Genomic DNA, 27,320 nt, shown 5'->3' on the forward strand with positions numbered 1-27,320 from the left:
ATTACAAATACTAGAAAAGCTTTTTTTTTTTTTTTTTAACAATGAGGAAATTGCACTTTTTAGCTTTTTTTAGTCCCCTATGGAGACTTGAGCTTGTGAAAGTTTCACTGCTTATACCATATACATCAATGCTAAAGTATTGCAGTATATGGTATTTCTGCAGGCAATCTATATTAATAGGCAAAAATACTTGGAAGCCTTTAAAAAGCCTTGGCTGCCATAACACCTGAATTGGCACCCTGCAGTGGTGTTTGGGACAGCTTGTCCAGCTATTTAAATGCCACTGTCAGAATTGATGGTGGCATTTAAAGGGTTCACAGGTGCATTTGGTGTGAACTCCGATCGCAGCTGTTGCGGCCAGATAACAGCCGCCAGAGCCAACACTGGCCCTAGTAACCGCCTGTAGTGTGAAAGAGGGGTAAAGCACCCTGAATTTATATTGAATTGCTATTTTCAAGATCATTACCTGCCCTCTGTAAATGGATACATTCTTGTTTGAATGCTGACTTCTTCTGTTAATATTGGTGTTGTCATAGTACACCATAGAGGCTAATGGATCCAATGTCCTATGTGACAAAAAAAACCCTCTCCTAACTTTTTGTGTGTGTATATAGACCTAGTGTAAAACATTTGATTCCAGGGGTTGTAGAGTTTATTTTTAGTAGTTTACGGTATTATATTTGTCTGAGTAGTAGACCATTGCCCTATAATAGCTTTCATTTTTGGATAAGGTTTTAAAAAAAGAAAAAAAAAAAGTTTGTCATGTAAAGTCACATTAATAGTAATCATTGATTTTGTGTTTTGCAGTATGTGAATCCTGCTTTTGAAAGTATGATGGGTTATCAAAAGGATGAACTATACGGGAAGGAACTAATTGAAGTGCCTAATAATGAAAAAAAATCCGATTTCTTAGATTCTATTAATTCTTGCATTAAAACAGGAAAGGTAGGAGTAATATTCTTTATATACAAAGTGACAGACATTGCTGTGAACACTCGGACTTGGAAGGACTTGTTATACAGTATACAGCAAATAAGGAAAAAGCTATAAATCTAAGCCAAGCTAAATATTTTCAGAATCATCTTATTGCAGAACTCCTTGTGCAATAATCGTTACATCAGGGATTTACACTAATGAGTTGGGGAGCTATATTATAGGATCTACGTATCTGCGTACAAGATTGTTGACGGTTTCCAGTAGCAGCCAGCAGGATCTGTGTGTAGCTCTGAACTATAATGCAATCTGTACTTGAGGAGCAGTACAAGTTACGTCATGCAATATATATACAAAGTGAACTCTTGTATCACTTCTTGCTTTTAAGGTAAATATGTATTTGTCATTTGGACCTCTAATTTAAAATGTTTCTCCTGTGATTCCTTTCTTATAGGAATGGGAAGGTGTTTACTATGCCAAAAACAAAAACGGTGATAATATCCAGCAGAATGTGAAGATAATTCCTGTTTTTGGACATCGAGGGTGAGATTTTGAGGATGCTGGGGAAAAGGGGCAGGTAGTAAACATAATAAGAGTACTCTGGTTAACCAGAATATTAGGCTTAGGGGTACAGACTTCCTGTACTTCACTGATATTTTATACATGGTTATATTTTATCAAGTTAGGTAGGAAACTGAAAATGGTAAGTATCTGAACCCCTGACAATGCATATATTGTACTAAACGTAGATTTCTGCTTCACTCATACGCAACAGACAACGTAAGGTTGTTATGGTTTTAGTTAAGTTTATCTAAAGTAAACCCTCCTATAAATATTGGTTGCTGTAGGTGTGGGCTATGTTCTAAGACGCATGGCCACAGAGTTCAGAAGCTGTCCTTACTTGGGTAAAGTCTACTAATGCACAGACTCGTTGACCTCTTAGTGATCCAGCAGAGCACTGAATCACTCTGCCAAATCATAGAAAATACTGTACAGCCATACAGGTACAGCTGCACTTCCAGCACTCCGGTCTTATTGTATGTATCTTGACTCCACCAGGAAGTACTGGTGGAGGCAAGATTGACAAAGGCGAGTGTCTCTACCTGTACGTGATTGGCTCCAGAGCTGATCCGGCTGCAGGTCCTGGAAGGCCACTAAGGATTCATAGAAAAGTCATACAGCGGTCCCCGCTGCAGCCTTGCAGCCCTAGCTGCAAGGGGCTTCCCCGCCGGCGCCTCAGAAGGCGGAACTCACATAAGTGTTGTAGCGCAACGTGGGGTCCAAAGCAGGGAGGCGAAAGCGCCGTGAAGCGGCTTTCCCGGCGGCAGCCCATAAGCACGCCCCCCCCCCCACATATGTCATTTTCACATTGCGGACGCCAGCAGGGAGGCCACAGGGCTGGTGGGAGAGACACTTGCAGCCAGCAGATGCACACTGCAGTAGAACAGCAGGAGGGGGACTGCCAGAGGGAGTGTGGCTCTCTGAAGCAGTGAGGCAAGAGCGTCGGGACCGTGGCTCACTCACATGCCACAGTGCTTCAGCCCCTCAGGACTGCGGCACCAGGAGCGATGGCAGCAGCACATGGGCTGAAAGTGTGAGTGGGGGACCGGCGGTAACAGAGCAGAGAGTCGTCGGCCTAGACGAGTAGCCAGCTGCCGGCTGGGACGCATCAGAGAGAAGCAGCGTGGGATCCAGCACAGCTACGCCGCAAGGGAGCTCCAGTGAAAGTCACAGCTGCAGCGTGTGCTTTGTTTTTTGCCGACCCTGCGGGGTTAGGGTAAGCCTTCAAGCCTTGACCCATCGGGAGCTGGGCGTTTGACAGGGACGTTCCTGCATTCAAGCCCTGTCAAACCCCTAGCTTCCGGTGGCGTCAAGATACAATAATACCCAGCACTCCTCCCTATGATCAGTACATGGCAAAAACAAGAAGCTTGAACAATCTGTGTCCAACCTCCTTGTTACAGCCAGTGCAATGCTGCAGCCAGGACAAGTAAGTAACTACTGGAGGGCAGGTATGCAGCATCAATCCTTCCGTTAATGGTTCCAAAAATCTCCCATGTGAATACAGCCTAACAGTTTATAGAGATGCTATTTCAAAGTTGGCTGCACTTTCTTTAGATTGTTTATAGACCTATGATAGTAGTTTGGCAAACAACTAATATACATGCACAGTGACGTTAAAAGTCGGACTGGACAATTACATAAAAAAAGCTGATACTTATACTGTAATTTCACACTTTTACCTAAAAAGATTGCTTAGACCAGTCTCTAAGGTGCATCTGTTTATCTAGATAGATTGGATGGGTAGGGTAGGGTAGATTCGACTGTGTAAATTTATATTCTCTACAGCTAATGTGTCCAAAAATTAAGCAAAGTCTCTTTTTGCAGTAAGATCAGACACTATGTGTCAATTAGCCGGCCATGTAATGACAACAATAAGGTGAGTAATACAGTTTTTTGTAGAGATGCTCTTTTTTTCTCCATTTTTGCCTGGGATTCAAGGACTGATTGTTGATATTTGTTTTCAGGTAGAAAAGCCGTGTGAGCGAGTTCAGGCTGAGTCTCAAACAGGTTTGTTTTTCTGGTAATAGGATTAAAATGTTTTCTACCATCTCACTGTTCTTCCGTCTGAGTAGAGTACACAATATTACTCTCTTCCTGCGTAAGATCATTACCTCACAGATTTGTTTCTTTACTGAAGATTGCTGCATTGTCAGAGACAGAAACTGCATAATGGGTTGGAAATTTCTCAGAAAACGAGAGCTGAAAATGACTAAAACAGCACTAGGCCTGATTTCAGCGGCTCCTTACAAATCCATTTAACTTGGTTGTGGTGCTTAAAACTTCTAAAACTTTTTTAGATGTTCCTTGCAAAATTCCCAAAGCTTTAGGATAATATTCGGAACTGCCTTGGTAGGAAGGGAAGGTTCTGTTAAAGTGTCCCGCACTAAAGCCCTTGTTCTATCGGGTGGTAAATACAGATTTACAAAGCTGGAAGTGTATTTAATGAACAAGAAAAAGAAGTCTCTGACAAGTTGTCTTTAACCCCTTAATGACACCGATCTACATCCTGAGCATTCAGAGTTTATACTGTATGCTCCATACAATGCGGGTGCCGGCTGTTTCTCACAGCTGACACCTGCTAGCAACAGCAGCAATCAGAGTTCACCTTGTAAATGCATTTAAGGACCCTGATCGATTTTGTGCAATCCTGAATGGGCCCCCCTGTGATGAGATTATGATTAGAGACGAGCGAGCGTACTCGGCTACGCCCCTTTTTCACCCGAGCACCGCGATTTTCGAGTACTTCTGTACTCGGGCGAAAAGATTCGGGGGGCGCCGTGGGTGAGTGGGGGGTTGCAGCGGGGAGTGGGAGAGAGACAGGGCTCCCCCCGGCGCCCCCCGAATCTTTTCACCCGAGTACTGAAGTACTCGATCGAGCACCGCGATTTTCGAGTAATTACTCGAAACGAGTATACTCGCTCATCTCTAACTATGATGTTCCGTTTATTTGCCATGCCAGCCTGGGGTCTTCTGAAGGCCCCCATTGCTGTCATGGTTATCTACCATACCTGTGATGTAGCTCGACAGACTGCCTGTCAGATTGTGATTTAATGTAATACTATGGTCTTACATTTTACTGCAGGAGCGATCAAACATTCAGAAGTTCAAGTCCCCTGTGGGGACTAAAAAAAAGTAGTTTAAAAAGTTTTACTAACTTTAAAAAAAAGTAAAACGTGTTTAAAATTTTGCCCTCCCATCCTAGATTTCTAATTTTAAAAAATGAAAACAAAAAAAACAAAACATATTTGGGATCTCTGCATTCGTAAAAGCGTAATATATCAAGGTAATGCATTATTTATCCTGTACAGAGAATGTCGTCCGGAAAAAAAACATAATGCCAGAATTGCGCTTTTTTTTTTTTGGTCACCCCATCTCAAAGAGGAGATTTAATAAAAAGCTGTCAAAAAGTCGTATGTACTCCAAGATGGTACAAATAAAAACTATAGGACTTCCCGCAAAAAAAAAGAGCTCTCACAACTATGCTGATGCAAAAATAAAAATGAGTTATGGCAGTCAAATGACAGCAGAAAATAATTTTTTATGAAGATATTTCACTTTTTAAAAGTAGCAATTCAAAAAAAATATATGTATAAATTTGGTATTGTAGTAATCATACTGACCCATAGAATAAAGTTATGTCATCTTTGCTGCACTGTGAACGCCATAAAAAACCTAACCATCCCCTTCCCCCAAAGATAGCCAGTTTCATTTAGTTTTTTTTACAAGTCACTCCATTTTTTAAAGTGTTTCAGTATGTTATATGGTACATTAAATAGTTCAACTGAAAAATACACCTTGCCCCGTAAAAAAACAAGCTCTCAGACAGCCATCGACTGATAAATAAGGAGGTATGATTTTTTGAAAGTGGGGAGGAAGAAACGAAAATGAAAAAAGCCTTATCTTTAAGGGGTTAAATATTTATAGTCCATTATCTTTCCTTAGTCCTTAATCCAATTTTATACTTAAAAGAAATCTGGCTGCAGTTTGGACGGCATGTTCGAGCTGACATGATGTTATAGAGGAGGAGGAGCTAAGCAGATGGAGGTATAGTTTCAGTAGAACTTGTATTTTATTCATTTAGATTTCCGCCCATTGGACCATTCAGCTTAGAATGAATAGTCCTATCAGGGAATGACCGCTATAAGTGAATATCTCCACATACAGAAACACTGTAAAAGAAAACATAACCAAAATATATAGAATTAAAATTTTGTTTTAGTTTACTAATCCTCCCTTCTCAAATAACAAAATAAAAATATCAAAAAATCATCTGCACCCCAAAATGTGGTGTCATTCATTCAGCGAGAGCTGCCTGTGGTTGGCTGAGCGCCTCAGCCAATCAGGAGCAGCTCTTTCAGCAGGCGGAGATTTAAATTTTCCGTCTGCTCAAAGAACTGCATTGCAGAGTCTGGGACTGCACAGAGAGGATGTGGTTGAGCCCCGGCAGCTGAAGGAAGGTGAGTATGTGTTTTTTTTAAATTTGGTACACTAGTTTGCCTTGTTTTTTAGGGAAGGCCTTATATTTAAAGACCTTCCCTGGAAAACAATTACGGGGCCAGCAGCAGCCGCGGCTCCATTGAAGGCAAGGCGCACCTGCATACACACGTGCTTTTGCGCGTACAGGGGTGCGCACTTATGTATGCACAAACACACGCTCGTGTGAAGCCACCCTAATAAAAACTACAGTTTGTCCTACAAAAAAAATTAAGTCTGTTGATGAAAAATTATAAATTCTGTGGGTCTTGTAAGATGACAACATAGAAATAATTTTTTAAAGTATTTTTAGTGTGCAGAAGTGGTTTGGCATAATTGCCATAATCGTGCTGATCCAGAAAATAACATCACATTATTTTTACTACACAGTGAATGCTGTTAAAAAAATAAATAAATTGTGGAATTTCTTGGGGGGTGGGGGGAGGTTTTCCATCCTACCACCCCCCGAAAAAAAGGAAAAATAAAAAAAGCTAAGTGTTATACAACGCATTAAAGGGAATTTCTGCCACTAATTACTGTTAATCATGCAATTCTCGAATAACGTACAGCTGAACAAACTTCTAAAAAGAAATGTTATTTTAAGCTGATAATCATTTGCATCTGTCCTGTTAATCAGGAATGGATGTTAGCAAAATGTATTATTTTTCTAAAAAAGGCTCAAATCAAACTGTTCCAAAATGTTATGCATCTGATATGAATATCAACACCCTATGGTCTCCAGTGCTTCTTGTATAAACTCCTGTACATACACTGAATGGTCACTTTATTAGAGACGCCCATGTAGCAGCACATTGAACCTCCTTTATCCCTCAGATCTGCAGCAGTTTGTCGTGGCATCCATCCACAGGTATTGGAAGACCCGGGTTTGCCAAAAAACATTACTAACCCCATTACGCCACCTCCACTAGCCTGTCCTGTTGACACCCGACAGGAAGGGTTCATAGTTTCATTTTGCTTGTGCAAAGTTTTGACCCTCCTATGATGCAACAGAAAACTGTATCAGGGCATAACTAGAGTTCCATGGGCCCCATGCTTATTTTTTGATGTATTGTGGTCAGCACCCTAATGTTCCAGATTTCCTTAATATTTTTGTAATAAAACGTACTTTTTAAATGTCATGTCATACCATTGGCTGAGCTGGATTTTCCCCTTGGTGCTATTGGTCTACATGCAGTTGGTCGAATGCTTCCATCTTCTGTCCTTTTGGTATCAAGGTAGTTGGTGAGTTGAAACTACTTTTGTAATTTTTCTACTGAGGAACATCAACCCTGGCGGAGGAGGATCTTACTGGGTCCAGCTTGATGATGTGAAGGGAAATTTGTCCGTGGGGTGTAAGGGTTGTTATATCCTCTAGTCACTGCAGGTTTTGATTCTCCACAATTCTCTGACCTCGTCTGAATGGCGGTTGTGCTCTCTTCGGCTCCAGGTCCTCCCGACCTATGGTGTTAAAGAAAGGATGATGTCTGATGTTCTTCTACACATCCAGCCTCTTCTCAGGATTCTAATGCAGCACTCTTTCCAGAAGATGCTTTATGTCAGCATCCAGCTAAGATGGCAATTTTGGCTCCTTTCTAGTAATGAATTTGAAGACCGTTCACCTGATAGGGCCATGGTAAAATGGGGGCTGTTCTGCTGACATCCAGGATACCTGTCATGTCACCTTCAGAATCCCCCCCCCCCCCCCGCCCTTCTACTGATTATCTACTCCCATCACTGATGTCCAAGCAGCCGCACATTCTAACCCTCATGGCCAGGCTTACGCCAGACAGATATTCCATAGTAAAGTAGGATCGATCCTCAAAATGCTGTGTGGCGTAGAGATCTCATATGAATGTGCTGTCTTGGGCCATCAGGAGTATCCCTCACGCTCTCTCATTAAGGTATCTGCTCTGTTTCTTCTTCTGTTGATTACTTTGATGGCCAAGAAGGTGTTGCGGCTGAGAAATGATGTCAGGACTACCTCAAGAAATCAGAGAAATTCATCTTTGACAGCGGCCATAGGAAAAAATTGTCTACATTTATTACACGAGGATTTATCAGTAGGGGTTTCTGGCTATTCTGCTGCCTAAGACTATGTCCACACGTAGCAAATCTGCATCAGCTTACACGTGTAACACACGGATTTCATACATTGACCCACTGAAGATCTGCACATTTAGGCTGGGTTCACACGGAGCGTAAATCCTGCTGAAATCTCGCCGAATGACCACACGGAAATACTGCAAGATTTCCGCGGCAGAAAGGCAGATTCATAACTCGTGCCATTGGGCGTGGGTCGTGAAGCAACTTCGCCGCCTGCATTTCGCTGCGGCCGTCTCTCCCCATAGAGAGGAGAGAGGCCGCAGCGGAGACTGTGATACAATTGACATGTCGCGGCTTTGAATTCCGCGTGATATGTCACTTTAATCACGGCTTGGCCGCAACGGCTTCTCTGCAGCGTGTGGATGAGATTTTTGCAAATCTCGTCCACTTTGCTGCTTTACCCCGGGATAAAAATTGCTGGCAGAATTTCCGTGCAGAAAGTCTGCATGCAAATTCCACGGCTATTCCGCCCCGTGTGAACCCAGCCTTACAATTTTGCACTGCAGGTCAGTTTACGCAGCAGATTTCTTTTCAGTGTGATTGAGACGTCTTGATCTCTCATCCATACTGCTTGTACTGTAAAATGCTGTGGATTTTCTTCAGCCAATCCTGCTGTGGACTGCAGCGTTTCTCCTACGTGTGACTATGTGGGGGATCCGTACGTACATTAAGAGACGGAGCACGGCATCTCAGAAACAAGAATTAACTTTACTTGGCAGCTGAGCATAAATCCAAATACTTGAGCTGCACTGACTATTCTGTGACAGCACTGTTTTGGCTTGCTGGCGCCTGCAGGAATAAGTCTGTCTGTAAAGTGTAACGGGCTTTTCATTAATGGAATAAAAGGACAAATGACAAAGCTTTTTTTTCCTCCGCCCATGTAATGTGCTTTATCACCTGATTTTGTTTCTTTAACTGTTAAAATCTCTGCTGCATTGCTGCCCCTGTTCCTTTCCCCCTGCCCTTCTGATGCCTATTGCTATGGAAAATCTGTATAGTTTAGGCTAAGCACACACTAATGTACAAAACTCATCTGCGTTGCATCCAGAAACAACTGATGTTTTTCCTTTCAGACATAATTAATAGGAAGCCTTATCAGGGGGCGACACAAAAAACTAAACTTCAGCAAAGCCTAATTTGATCAGCTTAGAACTACTATCGGCAACATTAATTGGGACAGCGTCCACAAAAATAGTAGTACATGCGACAAATGGGAGCAGTTCAAAAACATCCTAAATACCTCATGGGAGCAGTTTATACCCTTCAAAAATAAAAGAACTATGAATAAAAGGAAACCAGTTGTGGCTCAGCAAGACAAGAACATTATCCTCCCCCTATATAAGGCACTTGTGAGGCCTCACATGGAATACTGTGTACAGTTCTGGACTCCGCTGCTCAGGAAAGATGTTGCAGTGCTTGAAGGGGTTCAAAGAAGGGCAACTAAACTAATACATGGAATGACGGGACTGGAATACCCAGAGAGGCTATCATAATCGGGATTATTCATCCTAGAAAAGACTGCTAAGGGCCGACCAAATAACTGTGTAGAGGGGACATTAGGGGACAATACAAGGATCTGTTTATACCCAGGACTGTAACGGTAGCAAGAGGGCATCCTCTATGGTTAAAGGAAAGAAGATTTAATCGCAAACACAGAAGGGGGTTCTTCTAAGAGCAGTTAGACTGTGGTACTCTCTGCCTGAGGATGTGGTGATGGCAAAATCAATAGAGGATTTTAAGAGGGGACTAGACGTCTTTTTAGAGCGCTACAATATTCCAGGATATAGGCATTACAGGAAGGGTTATTGATCTCAAATGTTGATCCACGGATTATTCTGACTGCCATTATGGAGTAGAGAAGGAATTTTTTCCCCCAGAATGAGGGTAAATTGGCTTCTGCCCACTGCGGGGTTTTTTTGCCTTCCTCTAGATCAATAAGGCAGGAGGTGGGGGGGGGGGGGGTGCAGGCTTATCTGGATGGACATTTTGTCTTTTTCCAGCCTAGCATACTATGTGTCAGGATTTAAAAAAACTGATGTGTGGCTTGCCACATTCACTAATATAGGGCTTTTGTGCTGTCTGATTCTGGTGCATCTTTTACTCAAACAGCACACGGATTGAAATAAAAACCCTAGTGTACTACTGGTCTTAATCGGGCTGAAAATATTTTTTTCCTTTTTGTTTTGGTACAAGGAACAAGATTTAGGCTGCCCGTCCACGGGCGTTCTTATATTGCATTATCCACGGCAGTAATCCAGTCACAGGTAACGCAGCGTTGCTATGGAAAGTGCAGCCCCCTGTCCATGAGCGGAGAATCATATCGATTCTCCACTCACAGGATTCAAATCGCGGCATGTTGGGATTTGCCGCGATTCTCCACAGTGAGCCTATCTGTCAGATGGGCTCACCGCAGAGACCTGACAGGTCTTCCCCCTCATCCCCCACTGCGGAATATCGCTAGCGATATTCCACAACGGCTGTGGACAGGGGACCTCAGGTTTGGATACAGCTTTAAAGCGAGTAAGATAATATTGAAGGTTTTAACAATAATAATTTATTCAAATTAAGTGGTAATCAAGCATAGTGATGAATAAATGTCCCTTTGTTAATAAAAAAAAAATATATATATATGATATATATATATATATATATATATATATATATGATATATGATATATGATATATGATATATGATATATGATATATGATATATGATATATATATATATATATATATATATATATATATATATATATATATATATATATATATATATATACACACAGTTAGGGCCAGAAATATTTGGACAGTGACACAAGTTTTGTTATTTTAGCTGTTTACAAAAACATGTTCAGAAATACAATTATATATATAATATGGGCTGAAAGTGCACACTCCCAGCTGCAATATGAGAGTTTCCACTTCCAAATCGGAGAAAGGGTTTAGGAATCATAGCTCTGTAATGTATAGCCTCCTCTTTTTCAAGGGACCAAAAGTAATTGGACAATGGACTCTAAGGGCTGCAATTAACTTAGAAGGCGTCTCCCTCGTTAACCTGCAATCAATTAAGTAGTTAAAAGGTCTGGGGTTGATTCCAGGTGTGTGGTTTTGGATTTGGAAGCTGTTGCTGTGACCAGACAACATGCGGTCAAAGGAACTCTCAATTGAGGTGAAGCAGAACATCCTGAGGCTGAAAAAAAAGAAAAAATCCATCAGAGAGATAGCAGACATGCTTGGAGTAGCAAAATCAACAGTCGGGTACATTCTGAGAAAAAAGGAATTCACTGGTGAGCTTGGGAACTCAAAAAGGCCTGGGCGTCCACGGAAGACAACGGTGGTGGATGATCGCCGCATACTTTCTTTGGTGAAGAAGAACCCGTTCACAACATCAACTGACGTCCAGAACACTCTCAGGGAAGTAGGTGTATCTGTCTCTAAGTCAACAGTAAAGAGAAGACTCCATGAAAGTAAATACAAAGGGTTCACATCTAGATGCAAACCATTCATCAATTCCAAAAATAGACAGGCCAGAGTTAAATTTGCCGAAAAACACCTCAAGAAGCCAGCCCAGTTCTGGAAAAGTATTCTATGGACAGATGAGACAAAGATCAACCTGTACCAGAATGATGGGAAGAAAAAAGTTTGGAGAAGAAAGCGAACGGCACATGATCCAAGGCACACCACATCCTCTGTAAAACATGGTGGAGGCAACGTGATGGCATGGGCATGCATGGCTTTCAATGGCACTGGGTCACTTGTGTTTATTGATGACATAACAGCAGACAAGAGTAGCCGGATGAATTCTGAAGTGTACCGGGATATACTTTCAGCCCAGATTCAGCCAAATGCTGCAAAGTTGATCGGACGGCGCTTCACAGTACAGATGGACAATGACCCCAAGCATACAGCCAAAGCTACCCAGGAGTTCATGAGTGCAAAAAAGTGGAACATTCTGCAATGGCCAAGTCAATCACCAGATCTTAACCCAATTGAGCATGCATTTCACTTGCTCAAATCCAGACTTCAGACGGAAAGACCCACAAACAAGCAAGACCTGAAGGCTGCGGCTGTAAAGGCCTGGCAAAGCATTAAGAAGGAGGAAACCCAGCGTTTGGTGATGTCCATGGGTTCCAGACTTAAGGCAGTGATTGCCTCCAAAGTATTCGCAACAAAATATTGAAAAAAAAATATTTTGTTTTGGGTTATGTTTATTTGTCCAATTATTTTTGAGCTCCTAAAATGTGGAGTGTTTGTAAAGAAATGTGTACAATTCCTACATTTTCTTTCAGATATTTTTGTTCAACCCTTTAAATTAAACGTTACAATCTGCACTTGAATTCTGTTGTAGAGGTTTCATTTCAAATCCAACGCGGTGGCATGCAGAGCCCAACTCGCGAAAATTGTGTTACTGTCCAAATATTTCTGGCCCTAACTGTATATTACACAAATGATAAAGATTGCAACTTGATCACATCAATGGAAAAGTAGCAACATCTGACTTAACAGAGAACCATCTTCATAAATGGCATCATCTGACTTGTAAATCAGCAGCCGGAGAAGTCCACTTTCAATCCGTGCTAAGGGAGAGAAATTCTCCAGAAAACTGAACCAATGGGTAGAGCGTCCCTGTACTCGTCTAAATGGCTTCTGTCTTTGTTCTGGAATGCAAAAGTTTTACATTCATCTTAGCAAAAAATGCCTACGTGTTGATTTCCTAGTCTTCATGACAGAATAAGGTCCGTTTCTGCCATGAAACCGAAAAACAAAGCTATTGTTTGCCGTCTTTATGTAAAACATACACAAAGGATCCTCCTCCCAAATGTATGATAACAAAACCTTTTAGTGTAGTAATTTATTCTTAAGACATGCACATCTTTTATTATGGCCCTGTTACACGGGCCGACAGTCGGGTAAACTGATGTCAAATCTGGGGTCGGATGTTACAGGGTCCTGACTGGTGCACACTGTCGCGGTCTTGACTCCTTCATCCTCGGGTTCTCTGGCATTGTCTCCTCTTCTCTACCTCTGAGTCCACTCATGCTCTACTCTTCCACTTTTTGCCATCTCTTATGTGTCCAGTGGACATCATATTTAGCAATCCTGCAGTCTTTGACTCATTCGCTTCCGTTGACAGTTGAAAGTAGATGGTAGTTGGCCGAGTGAATGTAAGAGGTCATAGAACATTCTGGTGGCATCTGCCTGGCAGTGGCCTATTTGCCTGCTGTTCCATACACACAATGATGTGGACACAGTGATTGATGGTCTAGTGTCTAGAGAAATGAAGACCTTCATAACCAGTTCTTCTAGTGCTGCATTGTTAGTAGATAAAGCAGGGATGAAACTTTTATATCTGGGTTGGCAGCGGTGCCCGTCCATCAGAAACTGCTGAAGTTTTAGAAAATGTGCAGGTGTGTGGAAATTGAAATAAGCTGGGGGAGGAATAAACCATAAATTGTACTAATGACGGGAATAAGAAAGCCGTGTGCAGGGCAACTTTTCGCTCCCATTCAATAAGTGTTCATCCTCCAGATATATATTGTGCAGAACTCTATAGAGGTGTACAGAGAGATGTTTCTTCGGAGGTTATGGGAATTCATCCACCATGGTTTATTCTGAGGTTTGAAATGTTAGGAGTATCTTGTAAATGGCTGGTCATGGTGTGAGTTATTGCTGGGGACTGTAAATTGTTCCAGTAATGTATATACGGCATATAAGGCTTGACAACTGCTAAGATGTTAGCCCCAGAAATCTTATTATCCTACAAATTTAGGTGTCTCCAATCTGAAGTCTGGGTGAATGAGAGGTTGTGTGCAAGATATAGCCAGGCTTATAGTTTTTTGTTTTTTTTTTGTTTGTTTTTTTTCAGGGCTGCATTTAGCCATACAGCAAACTGTACTGCTGCAGCAGCCTCACTGGTATCCATGCTTCAGAGGAGTAACTTGTAGCTACTGGGCCTCAATGCAAAACCTTTAACATGGCCCTTTAACTATAATGATTCATTTATAGTACTGATCTCCTCTGATATGGAGAAGGGAGATATTATGGGTCCACTAAGGCTTTAGGGCCCGGGTGTCCTGTTCTGGATTCATCTGACCAGGCAATGTTCCACTTTTTGTAATGTTTTGCCCAATGGAAACTTGCCTTTCTGTTTCGCTTAGACAGTTAGTTGTTTTTGCTGTTATAGCCCATCCATGCTAAGGAGTTGTGTGTTGTGCATTCAGACACATTAGTTGGAGCACTAGGATTGTATTTATCAGCAGTCTCTGACTGTGTACCGCCTGTTCCTCAGAACGATTTTTGGTATTCTTCTTGGACCGTTTTAATCAATGAGTTGTTGATAGAATCATAGAATGGTAGAGTTGGAAGGGACCTCCAGGGTCATCAGGTCCAACCCCCTGTTCAGTGCAGGATTTACTAAGGCCTCATGTCCACGGGGAAAATCGGGCCCGCTACGGATTCTACATGTAGAATCTGCAGCGGGTCCCTCCTGCCCCGCGGACGTGAGCGCTGAAAATACAAATAAATAAGAATTTACCTATCCGTAGCGGGCGGCGAAGCTCTGCTCTTCCTCACGGCCGGATCTTCTTTTTCGGCCGGCGGATGAATTCCTGACGCCGGCGGCACGTCGCCGGCACGTCGTCGACGTGCCGCGCACATGCGCCGGGCACATCCGCCGAGCTGAAGCAAGGGAGATGCGGCCGTGAGGAAGAGAAGAGCTTCCCGGCCCGCTGCGGGTGAGTAAATGCTTTAAATTCCTATTTTAGGTCTCCCGCGGATCCGGACGGCTTCCATAGGCTTCAATAGAAGCCCGCGGGAGCCGTCCCCGCGGGAGACCCGCACGAAAATGAAGCATGGTCCAGATTTTTTCATGCTCCATTTTTTTTAAAAATCCATTTTATTGACGATCCGCGGGTATTTATCTACCCGCGGGTGGTCAATGCATCCCTATGGGGTGCGGATCCGCGTGCAGGTAATCCACTGCGGATCCTAAATCATATTTTGCCCGTGGACATGAGCCCTTAATCATCCCAGACAGATGTCTGTACAGCCTTTGTTTGAGCACTTGCATTGAAGGAGAACTCGCCACCTCCCGTGGCAACCTGTTCCACTCATCGATCACCCTCACTGTCAAAGATTTTTTTTTTTTAATATGTAATTTGTGTCTCCTCCCTTTCAGTTTCATCCCATTGCTTCTTGTACAAATGAGAATAGGGCTGATCCCTCTGCACTGTGACAGCCCTTCAGATATTTGTAGACCGCTATCAAGTCTCCTCTTAGCCTTCAGCCACTTGCACAGGATTTCCCCTTTGCTGGGTGTTTTTCCTCGATCACACCATTCTTGGTATAATTTTGACACAAGGACATGAGAAAACGCCACAAGGTGGGAAGTTTTTAAAATACTGGCCCCGGCTAGTCTAGCACTGATGCCAATGCCTTGTTCAAAGTTGCTCAGATTGCTTGTTTTTCTCATTTTAATGTGGATTCACATCGAAGCTGATCTACAGAAACCTTGGTTACTTGGATTTATTTTGCATTCCATGGTCATATGTCTAATTTTCATACAAGGAAGTTCACGTTCTGAAAGGGCAGGGGTCTCTAATAAAGTGACCATTCAGTGTACATAAACTTTGAAAAGTGATATACATCATTTTGAGATTTTATAGTCTCTGTAATTGGGATTTAAATGTCTGTGTTGAATTTATTTTAGAGGGTTTGTTTCTGCAATCTGATAACAGAAGCCTTGACTGAAACACATTACTTTTCCCACAGATATCCAGAGCAGCAGACACAAGGACAGGCGGAAAGGTTCCTTAGATGTCAGGTCAACTACCTCCCGAGGAAGTGATGGTATGAAGTCTTTTCAGCAGCTGGGAATAAAGAGTCTTTAACCCTTATAATCACTAAAAACGTATTGTATTTCTCTTGAATTATTAGATCTATTAGGGTGATTTCACATCTGCACTGGAGTTTCCTCCACAGATCCGTCTCAAAATCCCGGAAGAACAAGCGCTGAATGCAGTGCTTTTTCTCCCATCTAAAAGCCAGGCAGCTGGAGTGGAAATTGAATAGACCCCGTTATAGTCAACGGGGTCCGCCCAATACTGTACGGTTTCGTTCTGAGGCTAAGCCATTCGGCTACACGGGCTGCCCAAGAGTGAACGAGCTGGTGATGACGTTACCGGCTCGTTCACTCAGGCAAACAAGAATCGTGAGATTCTCTTTGTGTCTAAAATGGCACTTCCGGGTATTTTTCTTTGGCAACATAGTGCAGATTGACATGTAAATGCTAAGTGACCCTTTAATGCTGAGTTGACTCCTGCACTATTTCCATTATTCGGCTCACAGGACCTGAACAATGAAAATAATAGAATTACTTGACCTCACACTTAACTGGTATGAGCAGCACCCGATGGACCCTAGAACTATAATGGGCTATGTCGGGCTACCAACATGCCGCATCTTTCTAGACAAAATAGCTCTATTTAAGCCTTGCATCATGGCTTTAGTTAAAGTAATGACACTGGCAGATCCATCATAAGACAGATTCAGACTTTAACCGGTGGATCTTATCAACTTGAGGCCCCTTTATACGGGCTGACGCTCTGGCATGAACACTTGTTTGTCCAATCGGCCCATGTAGAGTTGCTCCCGGGTAACGATCCACCCAGGCAAATGCTGATTTGTCTGATTTACATCTTTTGTGCAGCTAAAATAAAGTATCCTGTGTCAATGAATATGCTGCTAAGATTTACAATGGGAGATGAATGATCATATGAAAGTTTGCTCATCGCACATAGTCTGAATCAGATCTATGTAAAATGCCTCCTACAGTTGGGATTTCCATGATTTTCATGACAATCACTCTGCTGCACTATTTTTGCTGCCAAAATGAGATGCCTCAGCTGAACCCTGGTAGAAAGCAGTGTTTGATCTCATATGTATATATTTGTGAAAAATACTTATGCATGGGGAATGTTAGGAATTACCGTATTTCTCAGACTATAAGACAAACCCAGGTTTAGACAACAGAATACAGGGAAAAATATTTCATACTAATTAAAACATCTCTGGGGGTCTAGTATGGAAAAGGGGGTTAACAGTGAATTATTAAAGCTAGTGTGTTTTACTGAAACAATGAAGCAAGCATATATATTTACATTATACATAGGGTGACCAGACATCTCGATTTAGGCGGGACAGTCCCGCTTAGGCACCCTGTGTCCTGCTTTCCTCCGGGACCCTAGCGGAACAGCAATTAGTCACACTTTTGTCCTGCTTTCAAGACGTCGGGTCACCATTATAGTGATTACCGGACGGATTACCGGATTACATTGCCGCGTCCTAGATCTTCTTGCCTTCACCTCTCCTCTTTGGTTCCACAACGGGAGAGGAGGGGGAGGAGGCGTGGTGTGGGCACATACACTGATGCCGGCAGCAGTGCTGAGAGGAGAAGCAGCGCTGTGAAGACCAGGAAAAGGCTTCTGGGTGGGGGGGCACTATTATTGCTGGGGCTACTGTGGGGTTTCACTATTATTGCTGGGGTTACTGTGGGGGGGGGGTCACCATTATTGCTGGGACTGGTATAGGGGAGAACTAAAACTACTGTGGTCTTGTGGGCGGTCACTGTTATAGCTGGGGCTGGTATAGGGGAGAATTAATACTACTGGGGAACTGTGGGGGGGTCACTATTATAGCTGGGGCTGGTATAGGAGACACTATTACTACTGAGGCCACTCTGAAATTTCCACACCAAATTCTGCTTCTAAAAAAACTGTCAATCTGTACCAATGCTGCAGATTTTGACTGGAAATCAGCTGCAGATACGCAGCAGCGCTCCCTCTCACCTCCTCCAAAGGCTTCCGGCTGTCAGCGCTCCCCAGCTTCCGGTTCCCAGCAGCCTGGTAAGGCGCAGTGCTGCTGGTCAAGTGAAACCCGGTGATCAGCGCACTGTCTGATCATAAAGGCCGCAGTCAGGGGTCTTTGCACTTTATTGTCCAGAGGCAGGGGGTCTGATAGATCTAGATGCTTTTCAGCAAGATCTTTATCTAGCTGAAAACTGCGTCTTTTATATAAAGAAAAATACGCTAACCATAACCTGTTGGCTACATATCATAGACATGTTACTATTCTTAATTAAAAAAGGGTGTCGGGTTACCAGACAACGTCCCTACAATAGCACGCATTGTAGTAAAACGACAAACTGAGCAGTACTAACCCCTCCTCCACTGAGTTGCAGCACCACCGCTGTCCCAGTGTTTGGTGTCACAGCTAACCTCGCCAGAAGTCAGGTGACTGCTGCTACCAATCAGAGGCTGTAGCACAACCACTTGTTCTAATAGCATCAGTGATTATATATTTTTATGGTGGTATTACACAAAAAAAATAGAGTTATGAGCCATTAAACATAAAAAATGCAAATTTTTCAAAAAGTTTGCAAAATCTTGGCCACTAGTGAATAGTAATGTATAAAGGATTTTCGGCTAGATGAATAAGCTGCTGGGAAATGGCTTATAGCAGGGGTACTATTTCCAGTATTTCTGCACTTCTGTGTATGTGTATGCATTGGGTGTGCAGGATTATTCATTTCCTGAAATAACTCTGATAACGTCACTGAGATAACATTCAGCCTTCCTTCTCATCCCGCAGGTAGTTCACAAAGGCGGCATTCGTCAATGGCCAGAATACATTCGATGACTATTGAAGCCCCTATTACAAAGGTACAATATTACTAAATCATTCACTTTCTGACTAATTACATGTTGATACAAACTTGGCGCTAAAAATGGTATTCGTCCAAAAAGACATTTCACCAAGCCGTTACTCATCGGGGTGTTACAGGGGGTGGCCAAGCAAAAAAAAAATTTTAAAGCTGTTCAGCATAGTGGAAAAATATAGAAGAAGGCATACTCTCTCTTCATCCAATTAACGAGCCGCTCCTGTACCAATGGGCTTAGTCCCTCACTGCTCTCCACTTCCTGCTGCAGCGATGATGTCATCGACACAGGACATCATTGCTGGAGCAGGAAGAATTTGAGAGCAGCGGGAGCATTGGGTGCCATTGGAACAGAAGTGGTGGGAGTTCAGGTGACATGAGTGTGCCTTCTGTTTTTTCACAATGCTGAGCCGCTTTTCAAAATAGTTTTTGCCCCTTTAATTCCTGCACACTGATTTCAGAATTGCAATACGAAGAGGTTTGACTTGAGATCTACAGGGTTGACACGACATCCTTGCAAGCAGTTTAGCAGTATAAAAAAGCCTGTAGCGAGCTGTATTGTAGAATTGTTGCAGACATAAACTGGGTGCCTAAAAGAATGATCATCCATCTCTGATCCTGAATCCATTTAAAGGGCAGGTTTACTTGCCAATAGCTGAATGTATAATGTATTAGAGCCCATTTACACTGAAAGATGATCGCTCAAACGACAGTTTGAGTGATGGTTTTGAGCAATCCTCTTTGCATAGTCTATAGTAGCTAATTAGCTACTAAAGAGCTATGTAGGCAGAGCATAAGCAAACAGCTGCATTGTTCTCCGTGCTTACAGCTCGCTTCCCGCTATGAACTACAAGCGGGACACGAGCTCAAAGAATCTCATCAGCGCTGACGACTGATAACAGCCTGCACCGCTGATAAGAGTTCATCGCTCAATTGTAGAAAACTAGATTAGAGCGAGAAACAAATCGTGCACGAAAACTGCATGATGTCTGTGCATTTAGACGCAATGGTTATCGCTCAAAAAAAGGCTCTGAGTGAATTTTGACTGAGAATCATTGTCTAAATGGGCCTTAAGAAAAGAAACCATTTACTGCTAGTCCTCAACAGTTTTGAGAACGTTCTCTATGTACCGGTTACACACTGTCTAAGCGTTTTTTACACTGTAATATAAATTGGGGTAAAATAAGAGAAGGCGGGACATTTCTAAACGTGATTCCCAGTGGACCCTTAAAGAAAAAAAATATTAAGATACAAGCAAGCACTTGGTTATCTTTACTCAGGTGTGATAACCATCTGGCTACCTCTCCTAAAGAGCAAATAGTTACAGTATATTAACCCCTTGGTGACCAGTCTATTTTTGTGACTTAAGGACCAAGCAATTTTACTTGTCGCATTGCAAGAACCATAATTTACTGACATAGTCATATGGGGAATTGTATTTTTTTGGTTGTATATTTTAACCCCTTAGTGACGGAGCTTTTTTGCTTTTTTCCATTTTTGTTTTTTCCTACTCCCTTTAAAAAAAATCGTAGCTCCTTAATTTATACATCAACGTCGCTGTATGAGGGCTTGTTTTTTGCGGGATGAGTTGTATTTTTCAATGGCACTATTTATTGTACCATATAATTTACTGAAAAACTTTTTAAAAATTCTTAGCAGAGAGAAATGGAAAAAAAACGACATTCCACCATCTTTCGGTGCGTCCTGTTTCTACAGCACACAAATTGCAACAAAAACGACCTGATATTTTTATTCTATGGGTCAGTACGATTACTACGATACCAAACTTATATAGTATTTTCTTTGCTGTAGTACTTGTATTTTTTTTTTTTTTTTTTAAAGATATTTAATTTTTTTCAATTATTTTCTGCGGTCATTTTGTGCGCGCAATACCTTTTTTATTTTTTCGTCGACGTAGTTGAGCAAGGGCTCATTTTTTGCGGGATGTCCTGAAGTTTCCGATAGTATCAATTTAGAATACATACGACTTTTTGATCGCTTTTTATTGCGTTTTTTCTGGGAGACAGGGTAACTAAAAAAGTGTATTTCTGGCGTTCTTTATTTTTTTTTTTCAGACGACATTCACCGTGCGGAAAAAATAATGCACTACTTTGATTGATCGGACTTTTACGGACGCGGGGATATCAAATACATATTTTTATTTTATGATTTTGATTTTTTAATAATGGATATGGCAAAACGGGGGTGATTTAAACTTTTATAACTATTTATTTATTTATTTATTTTTTAACAATTAAAAAAACTTTATTGATTATTTTTTTTACATTACTTTGAAGTCCCCCTGGGGAACTTTAACATGCGATGCTTTGATCACTCCTGCAGTATGACGTAATGCTATAGCATTACGTCATACTTCTTTTTTACAGGCAGTCGTTCAAGCCACCCTGTGTGGATGGCTTGATAGGCAGTCTGGTAAGGCAGCACTGGGGCCATTCATTAGGCCCCCGGCTGCCATGACATCTGCACGGCTCCCCCGATCTCACCGCGGGGGGGCCGTGCGGGACCCCCGAGCGCAGCTATTGCCCGCGGGTGTCAGCTGTAATAAACAGCTGATGCCCGCGCTGTATGGAGGGAGATAGCGCCGCTACCTCCCTCCATACATGTCCTGCAACAGCAGGACGTAGTTTTACGATAGGGCTGTCACTAAGGGGTTAATGGTACCACTCTTGGCTACATATAATGTTGTATAACTTTTATTACATTTTGGGGGGGGGGATCAGATGGGGAAAAACGTTCAGAAATTCCTCCATTGTTTCCGGGTTTTGTTCTTACTGTGTTCACCAGTCAGTAAAAATAACATGATAACTTTCTCATCTGGATCCGTAGGATTACCACAATTGCAAGTTTATACAGATTTTGTTTTACTACTTTAACACAATAAAAACAATTTTTTTATATTTTTTTTTTTCAAGAAAAATCATTGAATTGCATCTCTGCACTGTAAGCCCACTTTCACACAGCCATGAAAATCGTGCGAGATTTGTGCGTTGCGAGATGCAAACATATGAACTTCATTCTTTTGAAGGGGTCATATGCATAAGCATTTTTTTGAAGCATGTCCCATCTTCGGGCTTTGCCCATTGTTTTCAGTTGGGCTGGGAAACACATTGCATGGTGTGTGATGTGAGGTTTTCTATTGAAAACAATGGGAAACGATTGTTGATCCTCCTCCGCAGCTGAAAGCCATGGCAGAGGATCACATCTGTGCTGAAGGGATGGGAGGCGTTTTTGACACATTTTTGCCTCACACCCATGGGTACGTCACACGTTCCCGAGCGCGATATTGAGCCGAATTTGAAACTAGTCTTAGACCCACAACATTTGTATTTTTTTCAACACTGGAGCTGTTTAGGGTCTTGTCTTGTGTTTTTGCAGAAAGAGTTGTAGTCTTTACTGGTACCATTTTCAGGTACACATGACTTCTATATAGCTTTTTATTACTTTTTTTTTTGGTAGACGAACAAACAAAAATCAAAAACCTGACATTTTTCAAAATTATTTTTACAGCATTCACCATGTGAGATAAATCACAAAATATTTTAAATATTTGGCTGGTTATGAACGTGGTAATACCTATTATGCTTTTGTTTTGTTTTTTTTTTAGGGGGAAGGTGGTACTTTTATCCCTTTAAAACAGGCTATTGTGGGGGAAAATGTTTTGGTTTTTTTACTTTAAATAAAAAAAATTTTATGCTGTTTTTTTGGGTTTTTTTTATTTTATTCCCTAAAGGAAACTTGAAGATGTGATGATTCAATTGCTAGGATAGTATACTATATTTCTATATGTAGGAAAACCTCTATAGGAGGTTAAAAATTATGTTTGACACAAAAATGTGATATACATATATATATATATATGTGTATATATGTGTGTGTATATATATATATATATATATATATATATATATGTATATATTTTTTTTTTTTATTGCAATCTATATTTAAAAAAACAACCCTAATCTACATTTTTCACACTGACCGCAGAACGTAATACTAGTCTGTCACTTACTGATCTGTAGAGAAAACTTTGCAGCAGTCATCTCACTAACATGACAGGCAGTGTAAGGTAACATCTATATGTGGATAACACAGGATTCACCATTCACAATAGGTATAAGCTGTGACTATCTACACCCCTCCCTGCAAAAGCACCTCTGCACAGGTCACAGAGCATGTCTACAACAGTCTCCCATACAAGTCAATGGGTCCCCTCATGTACGTTGTGTGATGGCCCATGAGGCTGCTGTAAAGCGTCTCTCTAAATGCTGTTAAATTTGGCTTAGGAAGGATGGCCACCCCCATAGTCATGTATAGATAGCAGAATGAAAAATTCTACAATTAAAAAAAAAATATAAACAGATTAGAAAAATTAAAAATGTTTCTCTATCTGGTTTTAATTAATAAAACATTTTGGTGATGATAATCCCTTCAAGGGCTAATGCCAACGACCGCATTTCTACTGCATTTTACGCGGTGGAAAACTGCAGCTTTAACCCCAGCTATTAGGTTCTATTGAACCTAATAGCTCAGTGTTCACGTTGCGAAATTCCGCAGTGTGAAAGAAAACGCGACGTGTCCTACTTGCCGAGGGAATACGCACAGCAGGCTTCCATTGTAGTCAATGGAAGCAGTCTGTAACGCTATACTTTCGCTGTAGCACAGCGGAAGTATCGTGGGAATACGCGTTCTCGCCCACCACCAGCCGTGTCATCTGACACTGCCGGCGCGTTAAGCTCTGTACTGCGCATGTGTGCTGGTCCTCCAGGCGGGACGTGTACGGAGGATCCGGAGTGATATGTATGGGGGCTTTGGGGGCGCCGTAGCGGACTCCGCTGCGGTATTCCGCTGGCGGACTCCGCCATGAGGAACCCCTTTAAGTATTAGGGAGTTCTCAAAAAGAGTAGTTTAAGTATTTCAAGTTCAGTTTTATTTGTATGTTCTTGGCACTGGAAGAAAACATAAATCCATGGGTTTGTCTAGCACGTAAGGGTAATGCAAAGTATCATTTTCATGAACGTTTAGTTATACCGTGCTTGTATTTCTGATGTGTGTTTCTTTTAAATAAGTCCGTATTCTCCAGCATCAGACACATTTCATAGGGGCTCCAAATCCTCTAAAAGAAATATGCGTGTCCATGCTATGCCCCCTGGTGGTTATAAATATACAGTATATCAGTAGTGTGCTGTGGCTGAAATACAACATGCAAGACGAGTGTCTACAGTGCTGCAGATAAATGAGATTGTATGTAATAATGTATTAAATGAATGTATGCAAGTGCAGAAAGTGAGCTACAGGTTTATTCCGAAGGTTACATTTCTATAGACCTGACTTCCCAAGTAACACTTCCATGAATACGTAAGCTGCCAAAGTTATTAGTCAAGATGGTTTCACATCTTCATTGGGGATTCTGCTTTCCTGCACCATTCGGGCAGCAGGAACAGGGAATCCCCACGGCCAAACGATTCCATCTCAGGGCGGACTATAATGGGGTCCGCCAGCTTTCCCCCAAGCTGCCCGGGTTTTGGATGGAATATAAAGTGTTGCGTGCAGCACTTGTTCTTACAGTACTTCCAGCTGGTTCTGTTAAGAAACCTCCGGCCGGATGTTCTGACGTTGATGTGAAACCACATTAACATATACAGAGAATTGTATAAATAGGTACTGTGTGGAGGAAAAAGAAACCCTATTATCCGGGATATGGTGCAAATTGAGTTGCCCTGCCCTGATTTCTGATAATTAGTATATAATGTAATTGCCATATATGCAACCCCCTGAGAGAGCGGATTCATGGCCAGACGCATATAGACACTCCTCCTAAGTAATAAGATTAAGGGTGTATTCACACGGGGATTCTAACGCTTGAGTTCTGTCCAATTGTGAGATGGACTGCACTCCCATGTCAAAAGAACACATTAATTTCAATTGGTTAATTCACATGAGCATTTCTTCTCTGTCTGAGATAGGACATGCTGTGATTTTTGTTTTTCTATTTTTGGGCAATTCTTGTTCAAGAATCGCTCATTATTTGCTATGGAAGCGGAAAAAATACACTACGTAATTACCATTCTAACTGTAGGGATCAAGTGTGCTTTTTTTTTTTTGCCTTCACACACATGAAAAACGCATCGATGCGAATTGCACATTTACACCATAATGCTTGTGCATTTCAGATAAATTGCTGCTTAACAAGATTTTCACTGATCGTTATTGCAAGTGTGAACACACCCTAACGATGTTTCTGAATTGTGGAAGGAAACCATAGTACTAGGCTCAAACACAGGGAGAACATAGAGGCTCCATGCATATGTTGTCCTTGGTCCAATTCGACCCCTGCAAGTTATCGGTGCCTACCACTGATCAGTGCCAAACACTTTTATAGAGGTTTTCCGACCAAAAAAGTTGTAAACAATTGTGCAGTGAGTAGATTAATTATGTCAAAATAATTTTACAAAAAATGAGCCATCACTGTTCGGGACCCTGCCATTTTAGTCCTGGAAGAGTGGCTAATTGTCAATGTGACTGCTGCACCCAATCACTGACCTCAGCTGTCACCTGCTGTTCATGCACACATAACCACTGAGGCCACTGATTGGCTGCGGTGGTCACGGAAAGATGGAATGGCAAGTGACCATTGCAGACAATGGGTTTGACAAACCTTCATGCGGTGAGAGAGATTATTAAACCAAAAGTATTCAGCTTACTTAGGGGGGGTGCTTTTAAACTCTGTAACGGAGAGGATGGCTCCCTCCCATAAAGCCTATGATGCTGTAGATAATCCTTCAAGAGCTTGTTTATTTACAGATACGTAGTGGGTAGCACATACAACAAGTAAGACCAGGTATGAAGCAGGTGACACATGCAGGCAGTGGATGACATGTCCAGCGGGCACAGCCAGATATGCTGGTCCTAACAGATGTACAGCAAACACCGACGGGTAATGACAACGCGTTTCGGCGTACGGTTACACCTTTATCAAGCCTATATTCTTTCTCTGAACATGAGAATTTATAGTAACTAAAATACGTAACTCACCTATACAGCAGATGTTCTTCAGACTCTCCCGTACACTGCGGTCCTCGCCGGCTGAAGCCCCGGGCGTCGGGGGTGATGTCACGCTCACATCTCATCCTAGATGGCCGTGATTTGAATGCATTTGTGTTCCACCAGGCCGTGTGTAACGTCTCCTAAATGGTGCAGGGGTCATGTGATCTTTATTTATCAAACACAGGTCGTTCAATATGGGCCCAAATATCAGAAATAAAAAGGAGTATTTTCTTGAGGCTCAATTAGTGGTCACCAATGAGGTAAATAACTAGAGGTTTACATAAATGTATAAAATTTACTCTGCTGATATATCTAGAGAGAAACATTATAAAGCACTGCAGGCTACTCACAATTTTAAAAAAAATAAGGCAGATATAGTCAGCCCCTTAGTGACCAAGCCTGTTTGTGCCTTAATGACCAGGCCAAATTTTGGAAATCTGACATGTGTCACCTTGACATGAAATAACACCGTAAAGGTTTTGCATATCCAAGTGATTCTGACATTGTTTTTTCGCCACATATTGTCACATTTCCAACTGCAATATCTCAAACTATGTGCAAACATAATTATGGAAATTTTTGATAAGATATATATTTCCATCTGTTTACTTTATTCTGGATGCACATTGGAAAAACTTACGTTTTTGTTTTTTTTAACCATTTAGGAGGCGTGCAAATTTAACATTGATATTAACATTTTGAGGAACACTTTGTTTTTCCTGCACCAAGCCAAGATTGCAAAGGTTCTTTGGTGTCAGAATGATAGATACACCCACAAATGACCCTATTTTAAAAACCACACTCAAAGTATTCACTGAGGGGGTCATGAGTATTTTGACCACACAGTTTCTTTTCAGGAATCAATGCAATTTAGATGAGAAAAAATTAAATTAAATTTTTTTGCAAATATGTCATTTTAAACACAGGAATTTTTTCCTATAGTGCACATGAAAATGAAGATTTGCACCCCAAAATGGATACCCCAGTTTGTCCTGTGTTCAGAAATATACCCATTGTGGCCCTAATCTTATGTCCGTATGCACAACGGGGCCCAAACCGAGAGCAGCAGCCAGTGGCTTTCAGATCAGACAGTTTGCTTGAAGGCGTTTCAGGCCCCATTGCCCACTTGTAGAGCCCTTAAGCAGCCAAAATGATGGAGAATCCCCACTAATGACCCCATTTTTAAAACTAGACCCCTTAACGAATTCCTATAGGGGTGTACTGTGTATTTTGAGCCCACAGCTTTTGAATGAATCTAAGCAAAACCGAAGGGAAAAATTATATTTTTTGTTTGTTTTTTTTTAGCAATGATGTCATTTTAAAAATAGTTGTTGTTTTTTTTTTGTACAGCAGATATATGAATGAAAAATTTTACCCCAAAATAGATCCCTATTTGTTCCGTGTTCAGAAACATACCCATTGTGGCCCTAATCTTCTGTCTGTATGCACAACTGGGCCCTAACCAAAA

The 27,320-nt window shown here is 41.7% G+C and overlaps 1 protein-coding gene across 3 annotated transcripts in view; it reads left to right on the top strand.

The window, feature by feature from the left end:
* PDE8A (phosphodiesterase 8A) overlaps positions 1-27,320 on the top strand; it is a 261,199-nt gene that overhangs the window by 206,773 nt on the left and 27,106 nt on the right. For all 3 annotated transcript variants that reach the window (XM_066592664.1, XM_066592665.1, XM_066592663.1), the window contains exons 8-13: positions 808-945; positions 1,388-1,476; positions 3,322-3,373; positions 3,462-3,504; positions 15,844-15,921; positions 18,721-18,791. In XM_066592664.1, the coding sequence (XP_066448761.1) occupies positions 808-945; positions 1,388-1,476; positions 3,322-3,373; positions 3,462-3,504; positions 15,844-15,921; positions 18,721-18,791 (471 nt within the window). The remainder of the gene's footprint in view (positions 1-807; positions 946-1,387; positions 1,477-3,321; positions 3,374-3,461; positions 3,505-15,843; positions 15,922-18,720; positions 18,792-27,320) is intronic.

This window comes from Eleutherodactylus coqui, chromosome 2, assembly GCF_035609145.1.
Source record: "Eleutherodactylus coqui strain aEleCoq1 chromosome 2, aEleCoq1.hap1, whole genome shotgun sequence".
NCBI lineage: Eukaryota > Metazoa > Chordata > Amphibia > Anura > Eleutherodactylidae > Eleutherodactylus > Eleutherodactylus coqui.